The sequence below is a fragment of the Spodoptera frugiperda genome, chromosome 25 (assembly GCF_023101765.2).
Source record: "Spodoptera frugiperda isolate SF20-4 chromosome 25, AGI-APGP_CSIRO_Sfru_2.0, whole genome shotgun sequence".
Lineage (NCBI taxonomy): Eukaryota > Metazoa > Arthropoda > Insecta > Lepidoptera > Noctuidae > Spodoptera > Spodoptera frugiperda.
The window spans coordinates 16571384-16599145 of record NC_064236.1 but is presented as its reverse complement, the minus strand read 5'-3'; the positions used below and the strand labels follow the sequence as shown (position 1 = coordinate 16599145).

At 37.0% G+C, this 27762-nt stretch overlaps 1 protein-coding gene and 1 long non-coding RNA gene across 7 annotated transcripts in view; one reads left to right on the top strand and one right to left on the bottom strand.

Moving 5' to 3' along the window:
• Window positions 1–25339, top strand: part of LOC118265858 (protein GPR107) — a 58274-nt gene extending 32935 nt beyond the window's left edge. Inside the window, exons 11-13 of one of the 6 annotated variants that reach the window (XM_050704004.1) lie at window positions 812–963; window positions 1920–2033; window positions 25179–25339. In XM_050704004.1, coding sequence (XP_050559961.1) covers window positions 812–963; window positions 1920–2031 — 264 coding nt within the window. In that variant the 3' untranslated portion in view covers window positions 2032–2033; window positions 25179–25339. Of the gene's footprint in view, window positions 1–811; window positions 964–1919; window positions 5627–25178 lie in introns of those variants that run through there. The other 5 variants (XM_050704003.1, XM_050704000.1, XR_007706942.1 and 2 more) reach the window with 5 other exon arrangements.
• Window positions 18856–20979, bottom strand: LOC126912337 (uncharacterized). The gene is made up of 2 exons (XR_007706969.1): window positions 20133–20979; window positions 18856–20020 (listed from the first exon to the last, which is right to left on the bottom strand). It is a non-coding gene; the product is annotated as an uncharacterized LOC126912337 (long non-coding RNA).
• Window positions 25340–27762: the final 2423 nt, after the last annotated feature.

Sequence of the window (27762 nt, the reverse complement as noted above, 5' to 3'; positions counted from 1 at the left end):
GGATCGTCATATCCATACTGAATGTAAGTCCTACTGTATACTTACTACCTACGAGTTTGCTTTACGTTGAACGAAAACGAAACAAGATCGTGTTCGGCGCTCTGATCGGGTGGTTTCCGAACGCGCTCTCGTTTCAATTATTTTAAACGTAAAATAAATTCGTACTATCGTTACTCCTTATCATTACCGCAATCCCCCAATACTTGCCAGGCGATTTGTTCACAGTTAGGCTAAAAACATGGAGATATAGAGCTGATAGAGAGCCTCCTAAGACAGATATTACGAACCTTCACGTGACAACGTGCCATCAATATAATAAGAATTGAGTATAATATTGAGAATACCGGCCGAATTTGAAAATCTCCTCCTTTTTGGGAAGTCGGTTAAAAATTCAAGCTGAACTGGAGTCATTTGTGTATCTCTGAATCCTTAATGTTATTCATATGTGAAAATAGCGACGGGCATAGGGCAGATTCTGTGATCAATTTCGTGCCCAAAATATTATGCTGCGTGCGTGCCAATGGTTCGCCATCCCTGTCCTAGGACAATCTCCAACTAGATATGCTACCCTTAACTGACCAGTTAGCAGTAAAAAACTTATGAATGAAGATCAAGCAAAAGAGTAGGAGATGGAATGGGGTGGTTTTTAGTTAGTAAGAGAATCACGCGTCGTTTAATGACCCACGAAAAACGGCACTCCTTGGAGTTTTCCTAGGATGAGCCCCAATAGCAGACACGTGTATGCAGCTACACCAATTTAAAACTGGTAAACATGAATAATACGATACAAGGGAATGGTTCATAATTTCAGATCACAGTGCCATTCCAATACGCGTGGATAGACGAAATGTTCCGGGAGATGGCGACACTAGCGTTCTTCGTGATGACTGGCTACAAGTTCAGGCCGGCCGCTGCCAATCCTTACTTCACGCCAACACATGTCGATGATGTGGAGCCACAAGTGTAAGTACATCATTAATTACGTATAACCTCAACAATCTGTGACACAGTAACAGTTCACTGCCGGACTATGAGCCTCCTCTACATAAGAGATGTTTACTATAGTCTTGCTTTATTTGATGGTTGGATATCTTAATCAAGAGGCTCAGATTTAACGAGAACGAACTTCACATTTGAGAGCGCCCAGGCTCTCAAATGTGAAGTCCCTTAGTCGGCCCTCGCATTACCCGTGGGAAAAGAGTAGGGGTCACATAATATTTTTTTTTTTATTTTGTATGAAACATAATCGAACAGACGTATTACCTGATGGTAAGCAATCGCCGCCGCCCACGGACACTTGAAACACCAGAGGCTTTACAAGTGCGTTACCGGCTTTTTGGGAGTTAGGAATTTAAGGGTTGTTGTTCGGGAATGGGGATGGGGAAGATTGGGAAGGGGGGAATTGGGCCTCCGATAACCTCACTCACACAACGAAACACAACGCAAGCGTTGTTTCACGTCGGTTTTCTGTGAGGCCGTGGTATCACTCCGGTCGAGCCGGCCCAATCGTGCCAAAGCATGGCTCTCCCACACTTAAAGAAAATATTGTCGAAGAACTGATCACCGTTCAGTAGACGTAGTCTGGAATGGAGACTGCGGCTAGGTAAACGTAGGGCGTCCTCCAGCGTCCTCGAATACCTAGCGGGTTATCGGGGCTCCAGTTTAAAAAGCAAGAGTAGGAATGGGGTGGTTTTTAGTCAGTACTAAGAGTCTGAAACTCGCTCTCGCCTCGCCCAATTCGGAAGAAGTCATTGGCTGATTTCCCCCCTTAAAAAAAGCGTTGTAGAGTGATGTTATTTGCAAAGTTGGCGGTTAGATGAGAATAACTGAAGATGAAGCGAAACTACTAGAAACGTTTGTGTACGGAGACGGACTGCTGAGATTATACTGTATTCTTAAGATTATTTTTTCATCCACAGTCTCTCAGATATCGGCGTACTCGAAGGAGTGACGCGAATAGCGAACCGAGGGGATAGGAAACGGGAAGATCTACAACCGTTAATGCTGGAAACTAATTATAATTCTGATTAGATGTAAGTCTACTTTTATATAACTAACTCTAAGTGACGGCTTGCCTGAAGTTCGAGTAAACGTTTATAAAAAGACCTCGAAATCATTTGTTACTTATATCATGGTTCTATAGGATACTCCGTTTTACTTATCCCTATGGCACCAGTACTGTAATATCGAATATACCAATACACTTAATCTTCTATTTTTATCTTATTTAGTAGCTAACTTACCTCTGTCCTTATGTGAACTTAATATTTTTAAAGCGTTGAAAAACGAGAAGTCAGATAATTTCATCTCATATTGAGTGGTTTAATTAGAATTGTTTATACTTAAATACATATTATATTGTCGAGTGTTAGGTATACCGTGTCTACTTGAACGAATATCACTGATACGACGTTTTTAAAATGTCAACTTGTTATATACAAGGATGATTTGTCCTTTGCATTGTACTTGTAATTATGTCCGATGCTGACCATCTGTTGAATACCTCACTTCGTATTAATTACCTTTAAATATCATGACAACTTAATTCAAGTAGAATTGCGTTACTGTGTGTTCGGAAATATAAGCCGAAATGCCTTTTTTTAAGTCATTTCAAAAGAAACTGCAACATATTTTTGTTTATTTATTAGTTACATACATTCTGTTGGCGTCTCAAATATAGAGCCATGAATATCTCACAGATTTTCAGAGCTGAAACTAAATAGGACTAAATTATGTTAAGAATAAAGTACTAAACAAACGAAGAAAATCTAAAAGATTAATACAACAACACATTGTGTAAATACGACTGGATTTCATAGTATACTACAGATATATAACATATTATACTAAATAGTATTTGCTAGAGTTAATGATACTTAAATTCCTGAGTGTTAAACTCAAAGTTATACTTAAATGTAATAAAAATTAAATATAAACCATGTCCACTAAGCATACTTATATCAATACATACTTTAATACACAATGGTGATACTTACATGTTCCTTGTTGATAGTACACTACTAATTATTTTCACATTCAATCCTCGATTTCATTTCGGAAGGTATTTTAGGTATTAGAAATTTACTAGAGTTGTAGTGATGTTAAATAATTTTAAAATAAAGCATTTTTAATGGAGCAAACTCGCTGCAACCTCCCATACCGCTGCAACTCCTGAATGTCAGGATCTGCAGTAGATACAACCATGAAAGCATCAGAATACTTGAACACACAATCAATTACTGTCTTGAATCCCGCAACGAAATAAATTAGAAGATATTATTGGAAGAGAAGAAAAAGAAAACGATAGTTTCCACTTCCCTCGGTGAATTTAAAGCCTAAAGGCCTAAAGGCTTAAGCCGTTCTGTCTCCTGCTCTCCTCCTACGGTACAAAAAGAGACTGCACAACTGGGAGAAGCCCAGTCGCCAAGCACTATAGAAATTTGACTTAAAACTACAAAAAATGCTTGTATAATGCTGTACGTGAACTTAGTCGTGTGGACATTTGAAGCAGTATTTTAATACGTTTTTAACACAAGTCTGAATACCCTTCCTAAACTAAATCGAGTGTAATACATTGTGAGTATAAATTGAACTCTGGCTTAGGTAAAGCTTACATTAGGAGGACTGTCATCTCAAACAGCAAAAAAATAATGCTGTTTACAGTTTTCGTGTGCTTTAAAGTTTTGTGATCTTTTGACTATCTGACGCTGTCAAGATATTATACCACCAAATCACCAAAATACCATTTGAATAAGGGGATCTTTAACTTCCTCAGCGCCATCTATTGAGCACAATAATAATAGAGTTCATGTTATACTCGATAATGTTGTCTGTACCATTAGTACGAGTTTGCTTGATGTTTAAAGTAATCGAAACGACAGCGCCATAGGCGCTCTGATTGGTCGGCTCGAGTAAACCAACCAATCACAGCGCTGAATGCGGTCTCGTTTCGGTCAAACTCATAATAAGGGTACTGATCTACCGTCAGTTGTACCTTCGATAAGGAAAACCTAATGCTAGTCCTTTTCTGATGGCATTTCTGTACATTAACACGTGCAGTCAACTGCAGAAAAATAAGACTTTCAATGTAACTAATTTAATTTTAAGATAAACGAACTCTTTTTTTGTATGTATTTTAACATAAGGTGGTAACTTTTTTATTGAGTACATTGTTAAGCTGTATAAAAGCATGTGTTAAAAATTAATTACCTAAATATGATGGATTCGAATCACTATGCATTTCTTTGATTGGAACACCAAATGTTATCAAGTACAGAATTTTTAATTTTTTTCATTTAGGACTTAACAACTGCCGAGAAACGGGTATAAGTGCTTATTTTCTTGTCCTCTTTGGGAAATAAAATCGTGATGATATTATGTATATTGTATATAGAGCATAGAGGAGGACAAGTTCACTATTAAACATTGATTTATTTTACGCGCAAATTAAAAAAGAATGTCCTACTTTTGCGCAGTAGGTACTTAAGTGTTTTCGAAGAATGAGATGTTATTCTGTTATCTATCGATATGAAATTACAACTATCTCTTAATCTCTTTTTACTTCGTCTTTATACATTAGATGAATTTATTTCGATACTGACCGAGCGATGCTAACAGCGACATATTCTGGTTTGTTTTTCTTTTAAATTAAAACCATAGATATAGGCTGTCATCTTGAAAGCTAATGTCATCCCATTGAATTGACCTATGTTTTTCCCAATATAAAATTTTCATATTAAATCTTTGATAATAAATCATTGCAAAGAATATTTAATTAATTTCTTGGCTTACAGACTCGTAAAATCGTATTTCAAGTAAAAATATTTCCGATATAAGTTTTTGAACTGACATGGTCACTAAAATTCATATTAGAACTTAAGACGGGATATTTACCATGTTTATTTGTGTCTATGTTATAATTAAAGTATATTCATAGTTACAAATAAACATGGTAAATATCCCGTCTTAAGTTCTTATTAGTAACATATTTCCTATTCCCAATTTCATCATTTCAAAGTACATTTAGTAGAACTACGTTATGATAAATATACTTTTTTAAAGTATTCAAGTAGAATATAAAAAGTAGATAGACAATGTAATAATAATATCGGTCTCAAGTCCCAAACATTTTCATTTCAGCATCGAAATATATTTAAAGGGACATTCTGAAAATATGGTCAATTTAAAGAAAAGGTTTTGTAATAGTCTTAATTTTTTATTGCAGAAAGTTCTCAAAGTTGTTTTGATGCTGAGTGAAACAAGAATGTTTAATGTAAAAAAAAAAACAGTCATTATACGTTAAGGCTACAGGAATGTCCCATTGTTATTATCGGCTAGATGAAATGGCATATCACATACCGTAAAACGGGGTGAATAGATACAGAAGAGGACTGAATAAATGTTGGGAAAATGTTCTAACATCAATTCACCCCAGTGTCTATTCACCCTTTGAATTCTATTCACTCCGTTTTACCATTATGTCATTTTCCAATTTTATATAAAACATAGTGATATCTATTAAATTATTTATAATATTGATACATTTATAAGGGATAAATCTATTCTTCGTTAACCAATACATGTTTTAATTAAAGAACCCTCGATTAAATGTGATGTGATTATATGACCATGCATGCCTATGCGTCGTTATTTATTTCCTCACCATTTTGCAGATTGAATATATTGATTTTTTTTTAGAATAAATTGTATATTTAGTATTGTTTCTTTTTATCAATGTGTTAGAAAATATTTAGATGGAATTATTTTGTTTTTTTTTTAGGTTGTGAAATAAGTTTGTAATGTAATTCTTTTTCGAATTTTACCCCTTTGACGATTGTTGACTGTTTGTAAATAAGTATCATGGTGTAATGAATAGTTATGGTAAAGCCTTTCTGTTGTAGATATTGTATGGAAGACGCGAGGAGTGGTATCGAGAGACGTTTCAAATGACATGCGTATATTTCGGTGTTCAAGAGTTAACAAAAAAATAACTTGAATATTGTTCTACGCGCACATTCCATCCCATAATATTATCAATCATACCATCGGTTGGAACGTGTATGTGTTTGTGCCTTTTCTATTCTTAAGCTTTAAATACGTTCTACTGTGTTGCGTGTATTTCAAATAAGACTCAACGTATTGTGTTTTTTTGCAAATAGTAGTTCTTAGAGTTCTAAGCCTTGCTTACCTGCCCCACTGGCTTACATCACATTCCAAGGGATCGATATAAATATAGGTTCTCACAATCCCCCTTAGTATGTATTCTTTTCGTTTTGGCTCTATTATAAAATTAGAAGGACATTACGCATGTCATTTCTTCGTCGCCATATTGTATAAGATTATATTTCTCTTCATCGGTTGTTTGTATTGTCCAATCACTTTTATAATAACGGACCAAAGTACCATTCGCTAGACTTACGATTTAATTAGTTGTGAACTATTTACTCCTGTAGGAAGTGTATAATGATTTGGTATTTCTCTTTAAGGATAGCTTAAATAGATAATTTATAGATACGATCGCGGTGCACCATTGTTAATCTGTGATTAAAAGGTGTCAGTTTTGTCAATCGTCGCCGGTTTTAAAAAGTGAAATGTTAATGTGTTTTTGTTTGTTACTTAGCATACCATACATGCAAATAAGCACTGCATGCCCTATTAAATCATGCTAAACCTACAAATTATATTAAAATTATCCTAAACCTATCAAATACAAATTTTTACTCATTAATAAACCACGATTATTCATAGACATCATACAGAGATATCGTAATTTTATATGATACTCAATTCGGTAAAAATGGTAACTAATGCCATCTATCGAAAAAAATGCCAACAACTTTCTCGATAGATTCTGGCCAAAGAAAGCTCACAAAAAAGGCGATATACTTAAAAAATCAAGAGCTGCTAACACTGACTAAAGACTGCTTAAACAGTCTTGATATTTTTATTATTTAAGACTAATAATACGCCATATTTACACTGCCTCGTTAGTCAGCGTGACTGCTGAGCAAGAAGTCTTGAATTTGATTCCCGAGTCGGTCAAAGTGTTATTGGGTTTTTCCAGCAGGAACTTCTCAGTAACAGTAAGGTAGTCTAGATTTGTATCCGTATAGGACTTGCCAGGTATATTATTAGCATGTACAATAAATTGTACATATATCGCTCACCTAGTAATATATTGGCACATCTGCAAAAAAAATACTTTATATGGTTTACGTGTTTAAAAGTGCATATTTATTTCCATATTCATCGAGAGAGGTCGTAAGTGTCATTATATACCATTATGGTGTGCGATATATTGGCATCGAAAAGGTAGAATAAAAAAATACTTAGTTTATTTTATGGGATTCATAATATTAATTAATTACGCTCCATCGTCGACTAAAAATGCAACTTCATGTCACTTATAGGTTAGTTTCTAGAATTCTTCTGAGAGTTTTCACACTTACATCTGAGGTTAACAAATTATGTAACAATGTAGTAAAAATAACTAGACTGTAAAATATTTGGTTATTGTACTCAGTCACACAATTCAAAACTATAATGAATAAAATGCAAAGAAAGCAAGCAAGGTCATTAAACCATGTATAAAACTTTTAAACGTGGCTAGTACCAATATTAGTTTTATCCTATCCAATCATGTTTTGACAGTGCTAAATTATTGCCATATTAAAAGTTTAGAAATTCGCTTGTGGACTGCTTTCGTTGGCCAGACTCTGTCGGAACATCGCGCCAGCAGCGCTGCCACCCAGCTATTGTGTGATGGTGGCGAGATGCAGTACTAATGCGCAGCCGGTACAATTTGTTTGTGTTGGTGAAAACTGTATGAGTGTGTGAGTTATTTTGAAGCTCTGAATCTGCCAATCCGACTCATTCAAGAAGTCAACAAAACGTAGCGCTTTTTGATTGAAAATGGATATATTGCAGTAATAGTTTTGTACACGAATGTACCTGCGCGAAAGTTCGCAAAGGCTAACTTCAGACCTGCCAGGTCCCGTTAACAGCACTGTAATTAATAACAATTAATTTACTTGAGTTCAGCTAAACAATCATAACAAAATAGCGGAAACGAAAACAATAAGTTGACCAAAATTAATTATTAATTTTGGTCAACTTATTGTTTACGTTTTTTATTATTTTTTATAAACCTAATGTATTAATAAAATTCCCTAATCAGTGACGAAGTACAAATAAACCAAATATATAATATTTTCATAAACTGCGATAAATCATAAATGAGTTTTCTCGCTTGGCGATTTAAAACTCTATTGTATTTTGGTGGCATATTTAATAACATAAGTGCCAACTGACATTTGCACAAATTAATGGCAAACTTAAACACTAAACAAAAACTAACAAAATACTTAAAAACTTAACAATAAAAATTAACAACAGTAAATACGAAATATACGAAAAGTTTTGTTACCGACTGCACTTAGAAAGAGATAGTGACACTAACACAACGCCGATCCTAACGTGTGACAGAGACATAATATATTACCGGGTACCGAGTATTACCGAATAAGCACGAAGTAACCATAAAGGGATGTCCAAGTGGCGTGCGTGAGGGTGTTGTTTAATCGATTTTCTTAAAATCGATTACTACGAGACAATTACTTATCACACAAAAATATATTTATTTTCAATGTTATATTGATGTTTTAAATTTTCTTAAACAGTCGTTACTCAAATAGTCGTTAATGATAATAGATATTAGAGTAAATCATAACTTTCAATTGAGAAAATACATTCTTTTAGTTTTATTTTCATGTCGAAATATCGTTTATTAATGACAAAATTAACTATGTTTCTAAATTTTATTTCGTTTAATATATCATATAAAAAAAACAATAAACTCTAAATAAAAATATCGATTGCGATATTTGATCGATAAAGGGTCAATTGTATTTAGAAATGGTCAATCTCTAGCCTAGATCGTCGCCCCCGCACCTCGCCTCATGCCACCATTTGGTTCTAAAAAAGACTTATTGCGCAGCCTTCTGCACGTAGTTCGTAGTGCCAAGATCCGTTAACAGTACTGTACAGTTGTAATGAATTGTAGTTTAAAATACCAATTGCTAATTAACCGTAAATTAGGTATGGAAATTTATAGTTGTCAGTTGTGTGTGATATCTAAATTAAATAATATGAGTGCGTTATCCTAGTTCTCGAAGAAACGAAATTATTTTCAAACGAGACTGCGTATACGGCCGGATTAGGCGTTACTTAAAAAAGGTAATAATATTCATTATTTTAAATAAAAGACGGTACTGCGATTATATAATATACCTATGTATAGTTGGCTAATAGGTTGTGTACTAATGTTTTACTGTTTTCAAATTGTTTTAGAAACCATTCTATCCTGGCTCGCTATGTATGACCCTTCTTTACTTTTAGCGGTCAGTTTATTCTGGTTAATCTAGTCATGTGCACTTCGCTGCTCCGAAGTAGGTAGGTACCTAGTTAATAGATGTGTAAAATAGTTACCGCAGTCCCTATATTGATCTAACTTTATTCGTGAATATTTATTAATGTTTTTATGTAATACAAATAAGGTAGGCAGGTACAACCTATCATAGTTTTGAGCAACTAGGTAGTTGCTCAAAACTGTTTTAGGTTTGGGTTTTATTTTCCGAAATTAATCGAGACCAAGTTTTTCAATCATGTTGTAGGTACCTTCTGCCTACTATATACTAACTACTTCAAATTTTTATGCACTTTCCTGCTTTAATGATGATATAGCCTCATTTGGTCATATCAGGTACTATGTTTCTAGACATTAACATTCGTATTCATAAACAATAAGTACTTTCCTCCGTGAAGTAGCGACGCTATGCGACGCGACGTAAAGCATTTCTCACTGCGTAACATCTGGCAAGCTTTTCAATTCATAAACGATACCTACTTAAAGGTAAGCGTCCACAGGCCCGCTTTGTATGCATCGCACACAACGTACGCAACGGATTTTAGTTTGTATTGTATAGAATCTTATACAACTGCGTCTACTGATCCGCACCGTACGGACCGCATCATCAGCAATGCCTACATGCGATGCGCACTGATGACGTCATACGGAATGCGTACGATGCGTGCCTGTGGACTTAGTCAAACGCACGTCATGTGGAACTCAATGTTCTATATTAACAATTGCTACTACTTCCCATAGTTTCTTTAAGATTAAGTACTACATTTTTATGGAGTTTATGAGCTGGTTTTCACAGAGGTTCTCTTTTAAAAATTGGAGCAATCAATATTTCATCCCTTGTTTTCTTCTAACCTGCCTAGTGGCTCGCAACAAAAAACCAACACGTTTGTTTCCATGGATGCAACAAAATTTCTCGAAACCTCGTGACATGTGGTCTATTATCACTAACAATAGCTATCCGTTGCTTATAACAGCAGGCTACCTTAGCTGTGTGTTCATTTTAAGAGACGCATAGTACTGGCCGCCTCTCAAGTATTGTTTATGAATTAGTTTTAAGGGCTACGTGCGCTTGCGCGCACTTAGAGACCGCAGTAATGTTTGTGAATACGGGTGTAAGATACCGCTGTCAGTCTTTATATCATTCGTTGATGTTGAATGTTAGAATTCGGGTTGCAAAGTCAATGTTGATTGAATAAAATAATATGTAGGTACTTACTAGTTTCTCATTTGAAAACTCGCGGTCGCTGTTGAATAGTGGACGATCCACCAAGTTATTGTAATTAGTAGGTAGTCGAGAATACAACACATTATACACTTCTTCTAGAATTACTATACTTTGTATAATAACTAAGTAGACGAAATTATGCCCTATGCGCTTATGTAAGGATAGGGATCCTATTTCGTATTTTCACAGAATATAAAAACGCCACAATAATGTTACGAAGCAATATTGCAAGGGATGGTGCCTGGAGTGTCGTTGATACCTAAATAATATTGTCAATTTTAAGAACGTAATTCTTTATAACGGTTTATACAACGGAGGTTTTCTACATTTTTGGCGCTTTTTAACTAATATTTCATGTTAATTTACAAGAATGTCGTAAGTAAACTTACGGCGCACTCCAATAACCTACCGATCGGTAGATTTGTCTACCAGCGGTTGAATTTTGACATAAGCTCCATACAAAATGTGTCAAAATTCTACCGCTGGTAGGCAAATCTACCGATCGGTAGGTTATTGGAATGCGCCGTTAATAATGTGCTAGTATTGTACCAAATTGCAATAATAAATACAATAATTAGTTTAAGTGCGCATGTTGCTTAGTTAGGGCCTCGTTTCGTCAATATAATATAATTATTTTGTAGATGAACTGCAAAACGATTTACATGAGTTTGCGTTCTGTATCATAAATTGTACAAAATAAACCTGATAACGGATGTCTGATTGTTTTATTTATGTTGGAAATTTCCAAGTTACTTCATTTCTGTACCAAGAAATAATTAGCAACGCAACGTCACGCTTTTTATTCCCGAAGGGGTAGGAAGAGGTGCTCAAAACGACACGTAATGCCGCTATACAATGTACACCCACTTTTCACCATTTGCGTTATAAGTCCCATGTAATAGGGGCTGAGCCTATTGCCATATACTTACTGGACACAATTCCAGATTCCGTGCTACTACTGAGAAATTTTCGGAAAACCGAAAAAGCCCAGTAATACTTTGCCCGACCGGGGAATCGAACCCGAGAACCCTTGTATGGCAATCGCACTTGCGACCACTCAACTAACGAGGCAGTCAAATAATTAACAAAATAGGAATTTTTAGAGCTATTTTGCTACTGATTCAGTTGGGTGTGGGTATGAGTTTATCGATACCTTGGACCCTTAGTAAGAGATTGTTTTATGTTGAACGAAATCGAAACGAGTGCGCGTTCGGCGCGGCGCTCTAATTAGCCGGTGCGAATGAACCAAGCAATCAAAGCAAATCAAAAATCGATTTCGTTCAACGTAAAGCTAACTCGTACCTACTAAGGATAGGTACTGGTTTCAATGTACTGTTGGTTCACTTGGTAGGTACCTGCACGCGAGATAATATACAATCTTCCTTTAGCGTAGTTTATAAAGCTTAGCTAATTGCGACGAGCAATTTGGCAATTTACCTACGTCGTCCACATCAGATGAAAGTACGAGGTACCTAACCAAAAGGGTGATCATGACATTTTCGAGATTCTCGAACCAAAGTACCTACCTAAGAAAGCCAAAAGCTCTTGAGGAGAGGAAAGATTGTCATAAACTTTATACTTCATAGGTACCTCCGAATTTTAAGATATAGGTACCTACCTGGAGCCTGGGTCTGGTGAGTAAACTATGAAAGTTAACTGATCCTTAATCCTTAATTCCTTAATCCTTATCCTTAATATCCTTAATTCCTTAATTTCCTTAATCCTTATCCTTAATTCCTTAATTTCCTTAATTTCCTTAATATTTCCTTAATTTCCTTAATATTTCCTTAATTTCCTTAATATTTCCTTAATTTCCTTAATATTTCCTTAATACAATATTATAAATGTGAAAGTAACTCAGTCTGTCTGTCTGTCTGTTACGCTTTCACGCCTAAACCAGTGAACCGATTTTGATGAAAATTGGTACAGAGATAGAATAGACCTTGAGGAACAACATATAAAAATAGGGGAGAATAGGTAAAAGGGGGGATGAACGTTCATATAGCAATTCATTATCTTTTTATTATAAATGTGAAAGTAACTCAGTCTGTCTGTCTGTCTGTTACGCTTTCACGCCTAAACCAGTGAACCGATTTTGATGAAAATTGGTACAGAGATAGAATAGACCTTGAGGAACAACATATAAAAATAGGGGAGAATAGGTAAAAGGGGGGATGAACGTTCATATAGCAATTCATTATCTTTTAAAGTTGTAACAGTGAAACTTTGTATTTAGACACTTTATGATAAACGAAAGAACATAGGCTAGAATAAAAAAATACATTGTTAATTAAAGGCGTAGAATGGTTGATAGAGGAGATTAATGTTTGCTTTAAAATTCGTCATTTTTGTAAATACTGTTGTCTGTGGCTTCACTCGTGTTCGATTCGTATTATTTAAATCGGCAATATCCCAACTACCATACTAATATTATTAATGCGAAAGTGACCCTGTTTGTCTTGAGGTTACGCTTACACGAATGTTTTTTATGGAATATAGCTACGAAACAATGTATTTTTTTATTGATAGGCTAAGTATAGGATATATGACTGACTACGTTTCATCATGATATCTTTTAAAATGCTAACAGTACCTAACATATTCTCAAGTAATTCAGATTTTACATGATATATGGCAGCATTTTGAACACCAACCACTAACACAACCACGCGGACGAAGTCGCGGGCAAAAGCTAGTAGTTTAATAAAAGTAATTCTAGCCGTTTTGGAGATCAAACAGAATAATACCTAAAATGAATAGAATAGGTACGTTGATTTTTACACCTACGAAGAAAATAGTTTGCGAACGAAATATATTGTAACAGCTATCTACGATGGCGATCAAATAAATAAACACGATCGTCTATTAAAAATACCATAACATTTTTATAACGGGAAGACAGCGGATGAAGCAACATAATTTCATCTTTATTTTAATGGCAGGAAGTTTCTTTTTAGGTTTTTACAAAACTGGGGAGTTTTGATAAAGGTAGGCAGCTCGCGAGGTGAATTCCTCAGGTCTTCGTGTTTTTATGTGATTGGGTGGTAAAAACCGCTGACTGATACGACCTTCAAACTGTAAGAGCATACCCACTTCTTTCTAAAAGGCCGGCAACATACATACATGTAATTTCTTTGCGGTTCCTGAATCCTGATCAGTTTAGATATAGGTACATCTACTTTTAGGCTACCATTAGCCCTCTCCCCTTCCTATCGCATGTAAATAAAAACAACAGAGGCAAACTGCTTACAATCGGTCTTACATGCAGGAGCGTCTCATGCGCATTTTCCAGGAATCACTAAATATGCACATGTACCTAAGTATTGAGTAAAAACAGACCAAATTACAAATTAATAATCCGGCTAAGAAAAGCACAATATGTGGCCGCGGTCTGTTTCGGAGTAGGAGCTAAACGGGGTGATTTTTAGTCACTTAAAATCTGACATTCCTCTTACCTCTCACAGGACGGGAGGACTCATTTGATGATTCCCTTACCTACCGTCCTTGATCAACAAGGGGCCTCTACGGATTGATGGGAACATCCATTAGATAATATCAAACTTCCTGTATGTGCGTTTACAAACATACACTGTACACAACCATGACACCCAGACCCGAAACAACAATTTATGGATCTTATAACAGTTGCTAAGTACGGGAATCGAACCCGCTACACGTTGCGCGGCAACCGAATGGACTCGTACCTGTATCCTGTTGCGCGCTTTGAGGAGACGTCACGCAGCCTACTACGTGGCCCGCGACCACACAAGCTGCTCATAAGAGTCCCACTATGACTTGAAACTAGTAGAGCTTGTCTCATTATTATACGTAAGTAAACCAGTGTTTTAAATTAACGAGGTGGTTTTTTTATGAGGTGAATTAGAAAGAGTGGCCTGTCTCGTTGACCGAGCGGTTGCAAGTGCGATTGCCGGGAAAGGGGTTTCGGGTTTGATTCCCGGATCGGGCGAAGTACTGTTGGGCTATTTTCGGTTTTTCGAAAAAAAATCCAGTAGTAGAACGGAATCTGGAAATGTGCCCGGTATATGGCAATAGGCTCACCACCTATTACATGGGACTTACAACAAAATTGTGAAAAGTGGGTGTACATTGTACAGTGGCATTACGTACGTGCCATAATGTGCACATCTGCCTACCCCTTCGGGGATTAAAGGCGTGACGATATGTAATGGATTTTTAGCAACAAAGGCCAGAAATCCAGAAGTTGTTGATACAACGTGTCCCGCGTGAAGGTCGCAAAGCTTTATTTACCACAAATCTGGATAATGAGCATTCGTTTAATTGTAACCTGCGGATGAGTTAAGTGTTGGCTCGCTGCCAGCCGTAAGCAGTTGATGCAGATTGTAATCATTCTAAGATTGCGTTCACATTGAACAAAGTGCTTTCTCCTTTTCCTCACTAGCCTAGTTATTTTAGGCTAAAGTATATCATACAGTTCTACCTATACCTATGTGTATATAGATACACAATCATGTTACACTACTGACTAATGAAAGAGTCTGGTAATTTTAAGAATAACATCCTTAAATGTCATATTTTAGCTACAGTGCAGATGGCGCATAATATTGTGCCTGAAAATATACAAATGAAACAAACAACACATTTGACAGAAACCAGGCAGCGACAAGGCTCAACGCTTGAAAATTTGAGGTTAATTCTGATAAAATTCAACTTTTTGAGCCGCGGTATCCAACCCACTTACGAAGTGTGCTGAATTTAAAAGCGATCAAAATTATATGCCAGTTCTTCTAGAATAAGAAAAATAACTTCATTATCGTAGTTTCATTAGTCGCCTTGAGAACCAGAAGTACTAGGTTTAAAGATTTCTTACCTACATGCGTCTAAACACAACTCGAAGAGGACATCTAATATTGATTACTTAAACTCACAATAATACTTTACTAAAACAACACAATAATACTTTAACTACTGCAGTTAAACACCCTAGTACTATACCGCCCAATCATAAACAGGTACTCCCAGAATTCCCATGTCTGGTAAGCACCTGCTTCAGGCAGCAGGGGAGGACGCCGTAGCGTTTCTCAAGCCACTCCTCAAAGAACGGATTTACAACTGCAAGCCCAGTGGCAGCGAGCCCAGCCCACAGTTGCGACAGTCGTTGCTGCCACCCACTTATAGACACTACCACTACACTACCACAGATAAGTGGGTGGGGTTTCACTCCGGCGACACGCCACAGTGCGCAAGACTACAGAAGCGCGCGAGCACTTTCGCCTCCAGAATCCATGGCGGTTATCCAGTAAGGAGGTTCGCTTCCTTTTCGGAGTCCGTGTGATATTTACAAATCATTCTTACGGCCATGACCAACCACCGCATAAAGAAGTGCCATAGAAGATCATGGATGATCCTGGCGTACACCAAAGTGGCGTTTGGCACCCCGAGGTTACGTAGGAGCCATTTAAGCGCAGCCCTCGTTAATCCCACTTAGTAGATTTTTTTTTTTTTTTTTTTTTGAGGAGGGAAAATCATCCAATGACTTTTCTCGTCTTGGGCGAGGCGAGAGGGAGTGTCAGACTCTTACTGACTAAAAACCACCCCGTTCCTTCTCCTGCCTTTCGAGCCGGAGCCCCGGTAAACCCGCTAGGTTGTTCGCAGCTCCGGATTAGGCATCAGCCCTACTGGGCCCCATCTGTGGTGGTCTGATGGCTCTTTGAGGCGCGCGCGGAACGCGACGCGCCGCACGCACGGGTCTGGTTCTGGTCGGGCGGCGAACTACCCTTGCTCGCCGTCCGCAGGCCCGCACTTACGGTGGCCGGAGATCGTCGCGCGATCCCCGACGCCCGGAGTGTCTCTCGCGACGGCTGGGGCGTGAGGAGGTTCGTTCTCTCACGTGCCCCGCCTCCTCCTTAGCTAGCATGACTGCTTCGCAGAAGGAGGAGACGGCATCCCAGTCCCCCTCGCTCCGCACCATGGCTTGTACCAATGCCGGACACGAGAGGTCGCCGTCGCCGACTACATCCCTGAGGACACGGCGGTGCTCAGCCCATGCAGGGCACAGCGCCACCGTATGTTCCACTGTGTCCTCAGGACGGTCCTCGCAGTGATGACACCCGGCCCACTTAGTAGCTAAACCTCGAATGTGCACATTGTAAAGAACTAATGTGATATTACTAAATCCTAATGTAGTTAGCGAAGTTTTACATTTAAATGAGTAAAACATAAAAAAAAAATATGATCGACTATCATAATAGGTATATCCCCTAACTTCCCATAGAATCCGGGAGCCGGGAGTTAACGACCAACGTAAATAATACCGCCCTTTATGACCGACATCTAGTAAACAGACTGATATCCGAAACGTATTATAAACAAATGCCTCAGTGTCGTTACAATTTAAAACTAAAACCGATAAATTACTGCCAGACATTTTACAGAGCCCGCATCGAATCAATATCTCGTTAATTCGTTTATTCTTTGTGAATTCTCGCCTTTTTTCTGCTACTCGTAGTTGAATGTCCGGTTGAATTTTAGTATCATCACAGCCACTTAAATTCGGCGAAGTTTCAATAAAACACACGTTTAAAAAGTGTAACGAACACAACGTGTAATGGCAGAATTTAATAACTGATCTTAATCCAAAATCTTTGGTTTGATATAGATTTTCCACGGATTGAGACCGGTATGAGATATGTTCGTACAGATACTCCTCACACATGGTCACAACTAGAAACTGCTGAACGTCACCACCTACATAATCTTAAACTTCTACTACATTTATTGTCAGATTTCTAAGGGCATTCCCTTAGTAACTAGAAGAAAAACTAGACGAAAATAAACTTATAATGACTAGTTTATTCTTAGCAAAAGAGTTTAAGAAGATAACAAACTTAATCCCCCAGCAGTATTTTAATTTCCCTTGAAGATTGTGGAAGGCGTGACCTATTTTAGCATTTACCCGCTTTATTGCTTAGGGGCGGTCTGAGGGTATTATCACAAACGTTAACCCCGCGGCCATTTTGTTTCCTGCTATCAATTCAACAGGTGGATTTACAAACCCGTGAATATTTTTTACATACATCCCCGAAGCGGTGGCCCTACGTACTATGAAATGTGTAAACTTAAAAATACGTATGTTCTAAGCCTACGAACGGATTCCATGGGCAGCATCAGCATCATATAACTGCAATCCCTAAGCTAAGCGCACAGTAAATCTCATAGGGAGACTTATGCTGTAGTGGATCTTCCGGCTGAGAATGATTATTAGGTAAGTATACAGTCATTTCGGGTTCCAGAAACACATGTTGCTATAGAGAATTTTGAAAATTGGAAATCCCAAAACGGTTTGCATGAAAGAAAGAAAGAAATTATTTATTTGCCAAAAATGTAGGTAACACATGATGTTATGTAACTTATGTAGAGTCCCGATACATTTTGTTTTTTCTTCTGCATGGAAGGAGGCGCAAATCAGACCGCTCCCCAAAAAACCAAATCCAGAATCCTTTTCCGACTATCGTCCTATTTCCATTTTACCTTTCCTTTCTAAGGTCCTAGAACGTCTCATTTATAACCAGCTTAGTACTTTTCTTACTAAACACTGTCTCCTTAATCCCTCTAGTCCACATTACCGACGACATACGATCCGGTATTGAAAATGGCAATCTTACTCTCCTTACCTTGTTAGAGTTTAGCAACGCCTTCAATTCCGTTGATTTCGACATACTGCTTGGAATACTGAGCTCTCTCAACATATCTCCAACTGTGATTGATTTCTTTCGTAGTTACCTGTGTGGCCACCGGCAGCGTGTTGCAGAATTCGTCGCCCTGGGCCATCGCCCCATCACAAGTTAGCTATACCCCAATTCCGATTGTCCAAAGTGCAGAAATCCTTCATGGGATTATGTGTTAAATGCTATAATAAACTACCAATAACCATACTGAATCTGAATGAAAAAAAAAAATCTTGTATAAAGCGTGAACTGTCATATTATAAATAGGCATATTATAAACTGTCAGATTATATTGAAGACTAGCTGACCCAGCGAACTTCGTACCGCTTTCGCGTAGCAATGATGCTCTACTTTATTTTGTATAGCTGAGTTATGTATGAGTCCCTATTCAATTTGAATTGGAATCTATAAATATCCTCCATATAAAAATGAATCCATAATTTCCTGATCTCACTATACCTGAAAACGACTTTACTAATTTAAAAAAAAAAAACAAAATATATTTTCATAATAGTGTTTATTTCATAGGATTCAATCATTTCACTGTCCTGCAGGCGCCTTATCGGCTCTGATGACAATTTTGTGATTATCTGATGGCATGCGGTCTAATGCATTTGTGAATGTCTAATGCATCGGTCTAATGCAACTAATTCATTGTGTTGAAGGAAAAATGTTTGAAGTTGTTCATCACAATGGATCTCTTTACTGAGTTGTTGTGTGCGCAACGCTGATCGACTTCTCTTGCTGAATTGTCCATAAAATATATTTGCAAAAATGTATAGTCTTCAACAGGCACTGGCAATAAGGAACCTGTTTGATGATATATTTGAATCCCTGAATCTGCAAGAATATAAATATGTATACAGGCAATTGTATAGCAAATTGTACCACCATGTGGCTCGCAAAATACTGCCACAATACTTTACATCATTTCAAATTAAAACTACTTTTAACCTCGACATTAAACAGCCTTCCACGGCAGCTTTAGGTAGTAGGCTTTACCAAGAACATCTTGCTCATGCCACTATAAAATACAACATGTTATAAATGTTGCTGATTAAGTCTTCGGATTATAGACTATTATTATGTATTTGATTTATTGTTTACAAAATAAACACATCACTGACTCGACATATTTTGCACCAGCTACATGGTTTTAAAACTAAAAAAAAACGTTTGCCATTATACTTACTTGCCAAAAGTAGGCAAAAAATTGTCTCGTATAACTTTTGTTGCCCCAAATGATGTCATTTGAAAGCAATTATTGTACTGCTGGATATGAGTCAAAAAATGAACCAATGAATGTAGTGGCTCTGGTGGCGGTACCAATGACGTCAATTTGACTTGGCCGCTGGCGCAACACAATCCAGAGGCTTCATTTTTTAATTTCAATCCCAATGTGGACACACAATGTTCATTAGTCCAAATTTAGCAACAATTTGCTCTGAACTGTAATCAATTGCCACATTATAACTGAATGCAGCTTTGTGGGGATTAAACACAACATTTCTATCTTGATATCAATTCAGTTCAAGTTCATTTCGCGCTTCGCGTTGCTCATCAGTTTGATTTGCTCTTATATTATTCTTTGACTTGCCGTATTTCGAGTTCTGCGGCCTAAGCTTGTACGTCTGGTTGGTAGCATTGTTAAAAACAAAATTCCAACTGAAAATAAAAAGCTCTCATACATTTTCTGCATAACCGTGTATATACCAAATTGTAGTATTGTGTAGTCACCAAAAGTTACTAAAAATCAATAATGAAGATGTGAACTTACCTTGATTAACAAACACTTATTAGCAAATAAAAATCTTCTTAGTCTTTAAAACTCGAAGAAATATTAAGATAATCTCTCAGAAATATTGAAAAATATACATTTAATTTTGCATATTTTAAAAAACGCGCAATACCAATGTCAATGTCATTTACACCAATAGACTATATTGAAAGAGCATCGTTTGTTCGAAAACGTGAATAGAAACTTTAATTTACACAAAATAAAAACTTTTCAACATTTTCAATAGATTAAAAAAAATACAGACAATTGTTTATTCACCCTTTTCATAGTTTATGCATAAATGTCAATCATTATTTACAGAATTTGAATTTAGAAACAACAAATATTTGAATGTACAAATGAAAATTTATCGAATCTAGCTTTTGCCCGCGACTTCGTCCGCGTAGTGGTGTTAGTGGTCAAAATGCTGCCGTATGTCATCTCAAATGTGAATTACTTGAGAATGTGTTACTGTTAGCATTTTTAAAGATATGTATTCCAAAGAAACCACGACCGCCGATTCATCATTTTATAATCATGATGAAAAGTAGCCAAGGTTATCTATATTATTATCCTTTAATTTCCTATATATTGCCTATCAATAAAAAAATACATTGTTTCGTTGTTATATTCCAAAAAAAAAAACATTCGTGCAAGCGTAACCTCAACACAAACAGGATTACTTTCGCATTCATAACATTAGTATGGTAGTAGGGATATTGGCGATTTAAATAAGTATATGTGTATTTAAATAAGAATCGAACGCGAGTGAAGCCACAGGCAACGTATTAACGAAAATGACGAATTTTCAAGTAAACATTAGTCTCCTCTATCAAACATACTACGCCGTCTACCCTTTTTATTAAAAAGTAGCCTATGTTCTTTCGCTCCTCATTAAGTGTCTAAATACAAAATTTCACTGTTACAGCTTTAAAAATGACGAATTTCCATATGACCATTCATCCCCTATTTTTACCCACTCTCCCCTATTTTTTTGCAATAAAAAGTAGACCATGTTCTTTCGTTCCTCATTAAGTATCTAAATACAAAGTTTTACTGTTACAGCTTTTAAAATGACGAATTTCCATATGACCATTTATCCCTTATTTTTACCCATTCTCCGCTATTTTTTTGCAATAAAAAGTATCAAGGTCTATTCTATCTCAGTACTAAATTCCATCAAAATCGGTTCACTGGTTTAGACTTGAAAGCGTAATTACAGACAGAGTTACTTTCGCATTTATGATATTAGTAGGGATTCTGTGCTCCAAGTCTCCAACGCACACTTATTCAATAGCATTTGTTTTTTAGTATCCAATAGCATTTATCCAACAATGAACTTTATCCAATAGCAATAAAGCTCAAATTGACTCTACGTATTAGTTAGAAAACGTTTGTATGGGATAAAGGAAAGGGCAGTTTTTAGGATTTTTCCGTCAATTATTTGATATTTTCTCACCTTTTAAACCTTCCCTGGACTTCTACAAATAATTCAAGACCAAAATTTGCCAAATCGGTCCAGCCGTTCTCGAGTTTTAGCGAGACAAAGGAACAGCAATTGATTTTTATATATATAGATAGAAGATAGATAGATAGATAAAAATGCGTGGCAGCATGTTGGTCCGGCTCCAATGGACACTCGCTCACATTAGACAATGCTAAAACACGATCACTAGTTACGGCACGGGAAGAGCAGGGGTAGTGTCCAACGTATACTACTCTGCTGTCACCACACGGTCGTCTTAATAAAGAAGGTTAGTAATCAAGTTATTAACGCGTCATGACAATTTATTTGGGATTTTACCTTTATGCGTTTTTTTAAGGACGCGTTCTCATAATTGATAGGTATCGAATCGCATCACTACATTGACACGACTCTCGACAACACACTACTACGGATCAGTGGCGTAGCGTGAGTGTCGGCCGCCCGGGGCGGAAGACAATTTTGCCGCCCCCTTATTTAGGTATTTTAATTTAATGTATACTACACATTACATACATTCATAATAGAGAACTTTTCGGCAAGAACAGGCATGAATCAGAGCACTCCCCGTGGTATAGGCGATAGAAAATGCACAACGAAGCTACATCTCTACGCATTGCCAAAGTGTCAAGTCGGTTTTAAATTTCCTGACGCTCAACAATCCGATTCGCACGCCGCTGAACGCGGTCCAGAGGATGAAGCTGGTACTGAGGTGCCCCTGCCCACAGATAAGAGTAGTATTCCATATGGGGCCGAACTTGCGCCTTATATAGAAGCAGGCGATGGGCTGGAGTGAAATGCTGCCTCGATCTGTTGAGCACACCAAGCTTTTTCGAGGCTAATTTAGCCTTATCCTCTAGATGGCCACGGAACTGGAAGTCGCTCGAAATGTTGATGCCAAGTATCCCAATTCCAATACCGGGGCTCCGGCTCGAAGAGCAGGAGTAGAGACGTGGTGGTTTTTAGTCAGTAGGTAAGCGTGTAACACTCCCTCTCGCCTCGCCAAAGGCGGGAAAAGCCATATGATGATTTCCAATACCGGCTGTGGCAGTCAGAGGGGGATACTTTAAAACTGAGGTAAAACGAACAACGGTAGTTTTTTAACGGTAAACACGCAGACCTGTGTGTTAGTAGGGTGATCTGAGATTCTCCGCAAAGAAGTCTCGATTTCAGACACAAGTCTGTTTCGGTTCTCGTTGAAGTTTTCCCGAGAAATGTTAGAGCGGCCGGTATAATAGGCATCACCTGTACTGTCATCCGCATAACAATGAATGCCGCTGATTTGCAACATATCATTGATATGGAGGAGTAACAAAATAGGTGATAGCACACAGCCTTGAGGGACACCTGCGTTTACAGACAGAGTCGGAGCATTCCCCGTCCACAACGACCTTAATGCTTCTGTCTGCAAGGAAGCAGTAGACCCATTCGCACAATTCTCGGGAAGCCCAAAGGAAGGAAGCTTCGAAAGAAGCGCTTTATGCCAAACCCGTTCCAAGGCTTTCGCCACGTCCAAGCTAACTACCAACGCTTCCCCCTTAGATTCGATCGCCTGTGCCCAACGGTGTGTCAGGTAAACTAGAAGATCCCCAGCCGACCGACGTTTACGAAAACCGTAAAAATTGTTGGTCACTGAGTAGCTGGTGATCCTCTAGGTACCGCAAGAGCTGGTAGTTGATAATGGACTCCATTATTTTCGAGAAGAGGGAAGTTATGGCTATCTGTAATTGGACGGATCTGTTCGATCACCTTTTTTAGGGATCGGGTGAACCAAGGCCGTCTTCCATGATTTCAGGACTACGCCTAAAGAGTAAGCTCATTTTAATCGGTCCAAATTTGTACAGTCGACTCTGTCTAAAGGTTCCCTCTCGGGGCAGGACCACTCGTTAAAGGTTCCATCCCCACTATCACTACTTTCTCCGATCTCTAGTTGCGAAAAAAATATAAAATGGTTGAAATATTTACAAAATATTTTTATTATTTATTGTTTAATTTTGCCGCCCCCTAAAAAGTGCCGCCCGGGGCGGGCCGCCCCCGCCGCCCCCACTACGCTACGCCACTGCTACGGATAGCTGTGGGAGTAATGACAAAATGAACTTGATACTTTAAAAATTGTAATATTTTCTTATTTTATAATTTTGTTTTGTTTAGTGCGTGGGTAGACTCAAATGTTTTGTGTTATCTGATGTTCAATTCAATTCTACTGATGTAACTTACGGACGACAAGAGCTAAGTGTGCCGAATTTGGGCTCGGATTATTCGATTGCTGTCATTTTCATAGTTTTCGGAAAGTAAATGGTCGAAATCAAAAATCAAATGGATGTTCAGTGTGATGACCACTTTTTGGCGACATGCAAAAATCGAGAATCTAGAATTCCTGATCTCAACAGCCCAACTGCACTTCAAGAGATATGAAAATACGCATTGATGAAAAATAAAAAAATAAAATATAGTTAAAAAAAAAAACATGCTTTTCTAATGAACCGAATTAAATAAAAAAAAAATAACATGAACACTAATAGTGGGCCGAAAATTTAGTATTGTTATGAGAAAAGCATGGGGGCGCTGTGTGCCATATCTTTCATACTATTTTCGAATTAATCGTATAAAAAAACACAAAGCGTCCCATGCTTTTCTCAATAAGCGACTTTTCGCTATAAGCGACCCAGAAAACCTTGACAACGACACCCATGATGGAAAGTTGGCAAATCTTGCCGGCGCCATCTTGGATTTTGATTTTACCTAATGTTCAAAATAATATAACGAAACATTCTATATTTAGTTAAATAAAAAATATGTAAAGTATCAAGATTGGTTTGTGAAGTATAATATTAAATATTTTGTACTCGTATAGCGATCTTTTTCAAGGCGATTTTCTGTATGCAGGCGACACAGCGTCCACTCACGATTGTTCAGACTGGCGCAGACCAAAATTTCATTTGATTGTCATTTTCTATTAAATAAAATAGTAAACAAATGAAATCAACCTTACTGCTACGCTTTAAAGTTGATGTCTTACAGCAAAATAGGAGAAAAAATTAAACGACAACTTTTAATTTTTTCAGAGACAATTTGTAATATTTTCGTAATTTTTTTCCTATATTATAATTCTTGATTATGTCTGCTTCCCTGGGATATTTTTTGAGATTCAGAATTATGCGTGTAGTAGCAGTAAAATGTTCCTAAACTCAACCCTTTTTTGTCAATTTTGTGTGAAGAGGTAAAGAAAAATCGTGTTTGAAATAATAAAATATAACTATTTTCACATTACAAATCAATATTTTTGGAGATAAAGAAGTGATCTATCTATTGTAATTGTTAGTTATGTTCAGTTAAGTTTCTTATGGTCGCAATATGTACCGAAAAATAGCTTATTGAAAACAGATTTGAGAAAGCGTCCTCTTGAACAGTTGAACTGAAATGAATCTCTATATCGTGCCCCAGTGCCGGCGTAAGCGCCACTGATACCTTAGGCGAAAATATTTTGGCGCAATATTAAATGTTAGTTTTTTGCTGATCCCAAGTAAAATTATATTAAGAATTTCATTTTTCCTTATGCACAGAGCGTAGACCACAGTTCTAAGGGTGTGCACCAGGAGAGGCAAGAGACTCCAACTTCAGACCTTGGCGCCCCCCAGAATTTGTCGCCTAGGGCCATCGGCCCATCATGGAAAGTAAATTCTCAACGCATCATCTCGGTTCAAGATTGTAAACTTCGAAATTATGGTATTTACATGAAAATTTAAAGTAACATCGATTTTCACTTAAAGAAATTCCATTCTTGTACGTAAACAACCAATCCTGTTGATTTGGGACAAAGATTTTCAAATAAACAAAAGTTAATTAGGAATTTGTGTTAAGATGTAATGATTCGTACAGGGTAATATAAAGATGTATTTTATTAATTTATATACTAACTAATTTAGAGACTGCCTCGTTGGTCGAGTGTTCGCATGTGTGACTGCCGGACAAGGGGTCTCGGGTTCGATTCCCGGGTCGGGCAAAGTATAACTCGTAGGGTTTATTTCAATGTTTTGAAAAATTGTCGGTAGTAGCACTGAGTCTGGAATTGTACCCAGTATATGGCAATAGGCTCTCCCCCTATTACGTGGGACTTATAATACAAATGGTGAAAAGTGGGTATACATTTTATAGTGCCGTAATGTGCATCTCTACCTACCCTTACGGGGATAACAGGCGTGACGTTGTGAATAAAAAGATGCTAACAAACTTACATGTACTGTAGGAGGACAGTTCTTTTAGAAATCCGTCATTCGTTCGAAGTTAGTAAAATGTGCCATTTAATTATAATTCTACGCGTTTATTAACATTCGGCGGATGCAATACTACGTACCTACGTATACGTATCAAGTATCAACTTCATTTGCTCCCGAAACCGTGTGTATTAGTGAACGGGGCAAAGGCCGCCCCGGGTAAATATTGTGACGTCAAAAATAGGGTCACTTTCACCGATACTGGGTTAGGTTAATAGTTCAATGAGTTTGAAAGTGTAACATTGATAGAGTTAGGAAACTAGGGTAGGAAATGAATGAATGAAGTGACTGACCGAGTTCGGAGTGCTCTTCGATAGTGCTGTCAACTGATTCTTAGATATATCACGCATTTTACTTATTAGGGGTGCGTACACCGAGCACTACTTATTACGTTTAAGCAGTTCACCTGTTTTGCGGTAGTTGTAATAATACTTCTTTTATTAATTAATACTTCAGAGCATAAGTTCGGTATATTATGAGTTTAATTTAGGGTAACCCGAATGCCGAAGAAGATGCATATAAATACAAAGAAGAGAGAACATAATTATTATAATTGAATTGTCGATCGTCTACAAAGCTTTTTCGTAATAACTTGCTGTTATTTAAAAAGAAAAGAACTGACCGGGCTGTGTCCTATAACGGTAACCAAATTGCAATCCTCACGCCGTCTGCCAAGATTATGACAAACGCCTCTCTTTCACTTTGTTCAGCAGAAGACGTATCTTGGCTGATGATGGAAAAGAAGAATGAGTGGGAATATAGTTCCATCTTTTTTAGTAGAGTAGAGAAAATACATTATTTTCCTTCAAAATACTCAATACTCTCAATACTCAATACTTTATTGCATGCCATAATGTGTACATAAAACAGTTGGTATGTTAAACATAGAATCAATTATGGACCCTGTCGGGCACAGCAAAGTGGATTTTTACAATTTACATTTTATTAGGAAAGAGGATGAAGGCGCTTCTTTGAATTAATAGTAAATTAAAATTATAAATATAATATATAGGTATAGGCTAAAATTAATACATACAATACAATAGTGTACCTAATAATTTTAATAGTATTTTTACGATATAAAAACAAGTAACTAATTAATAAAATGAAAATGTCACCTATTTTTTATGTCAAAAAGATTTTTGTTATTGAAATTTATCGTTTAAGTACTCGTCAATAGTGTAATAGCTTTTAGTTATTAGCAGTTGTTTCAATTTATTAGTAAATATATTATTTTTGCATTACTAAATATTGCGTTACTAAAAAGTTCCGGATTGATTTCGATACAGATAGTAATAGATGTTACAAGTTCCTTCTAACAGTAAGTGTGTATAAATAGTATCGGTTAATTTTAGCTTAGAGCAACGACATGTAATGTCTAATAATAACCGCACGGTCTTCCTATATGCTAGGCCGAGTCTGTTTCATACAATCAGTTGAGGAGAAAAATGCCAAAACGAAAGCTACAATCTTTATCATTACGTGAAAAACTGAAGTTAATATCCGTTTATGAAAGTCGGAAGACACGAGAAGAAATTTGTGCCGAATTTAATGTGCCAAAATATACTCGTTATAGAATAATTCAGCGTAAACATAAAATTGAATCACAATGTTCTGAAGGATAAAGATAAATAAAACGTGTACGTTTATCAGAATATCCTGAACTTGAACAGTGTTTGCTAACATGGGTTAAGCAACTTCGTAACAAAAACATTCCGGTAAGTGGACCGATGATTAAAGAAAAGGCACAAGATTTCGCGCGAAGGCTCGATATTCATAACTTTTGTAGCAGCAATGGTTGGGTGGAACGGTTTAAGAAAAGAAACGGTATAGTTTTCAAAGCAATTTGTGGAGAAAGTAACGCTGTTGATGT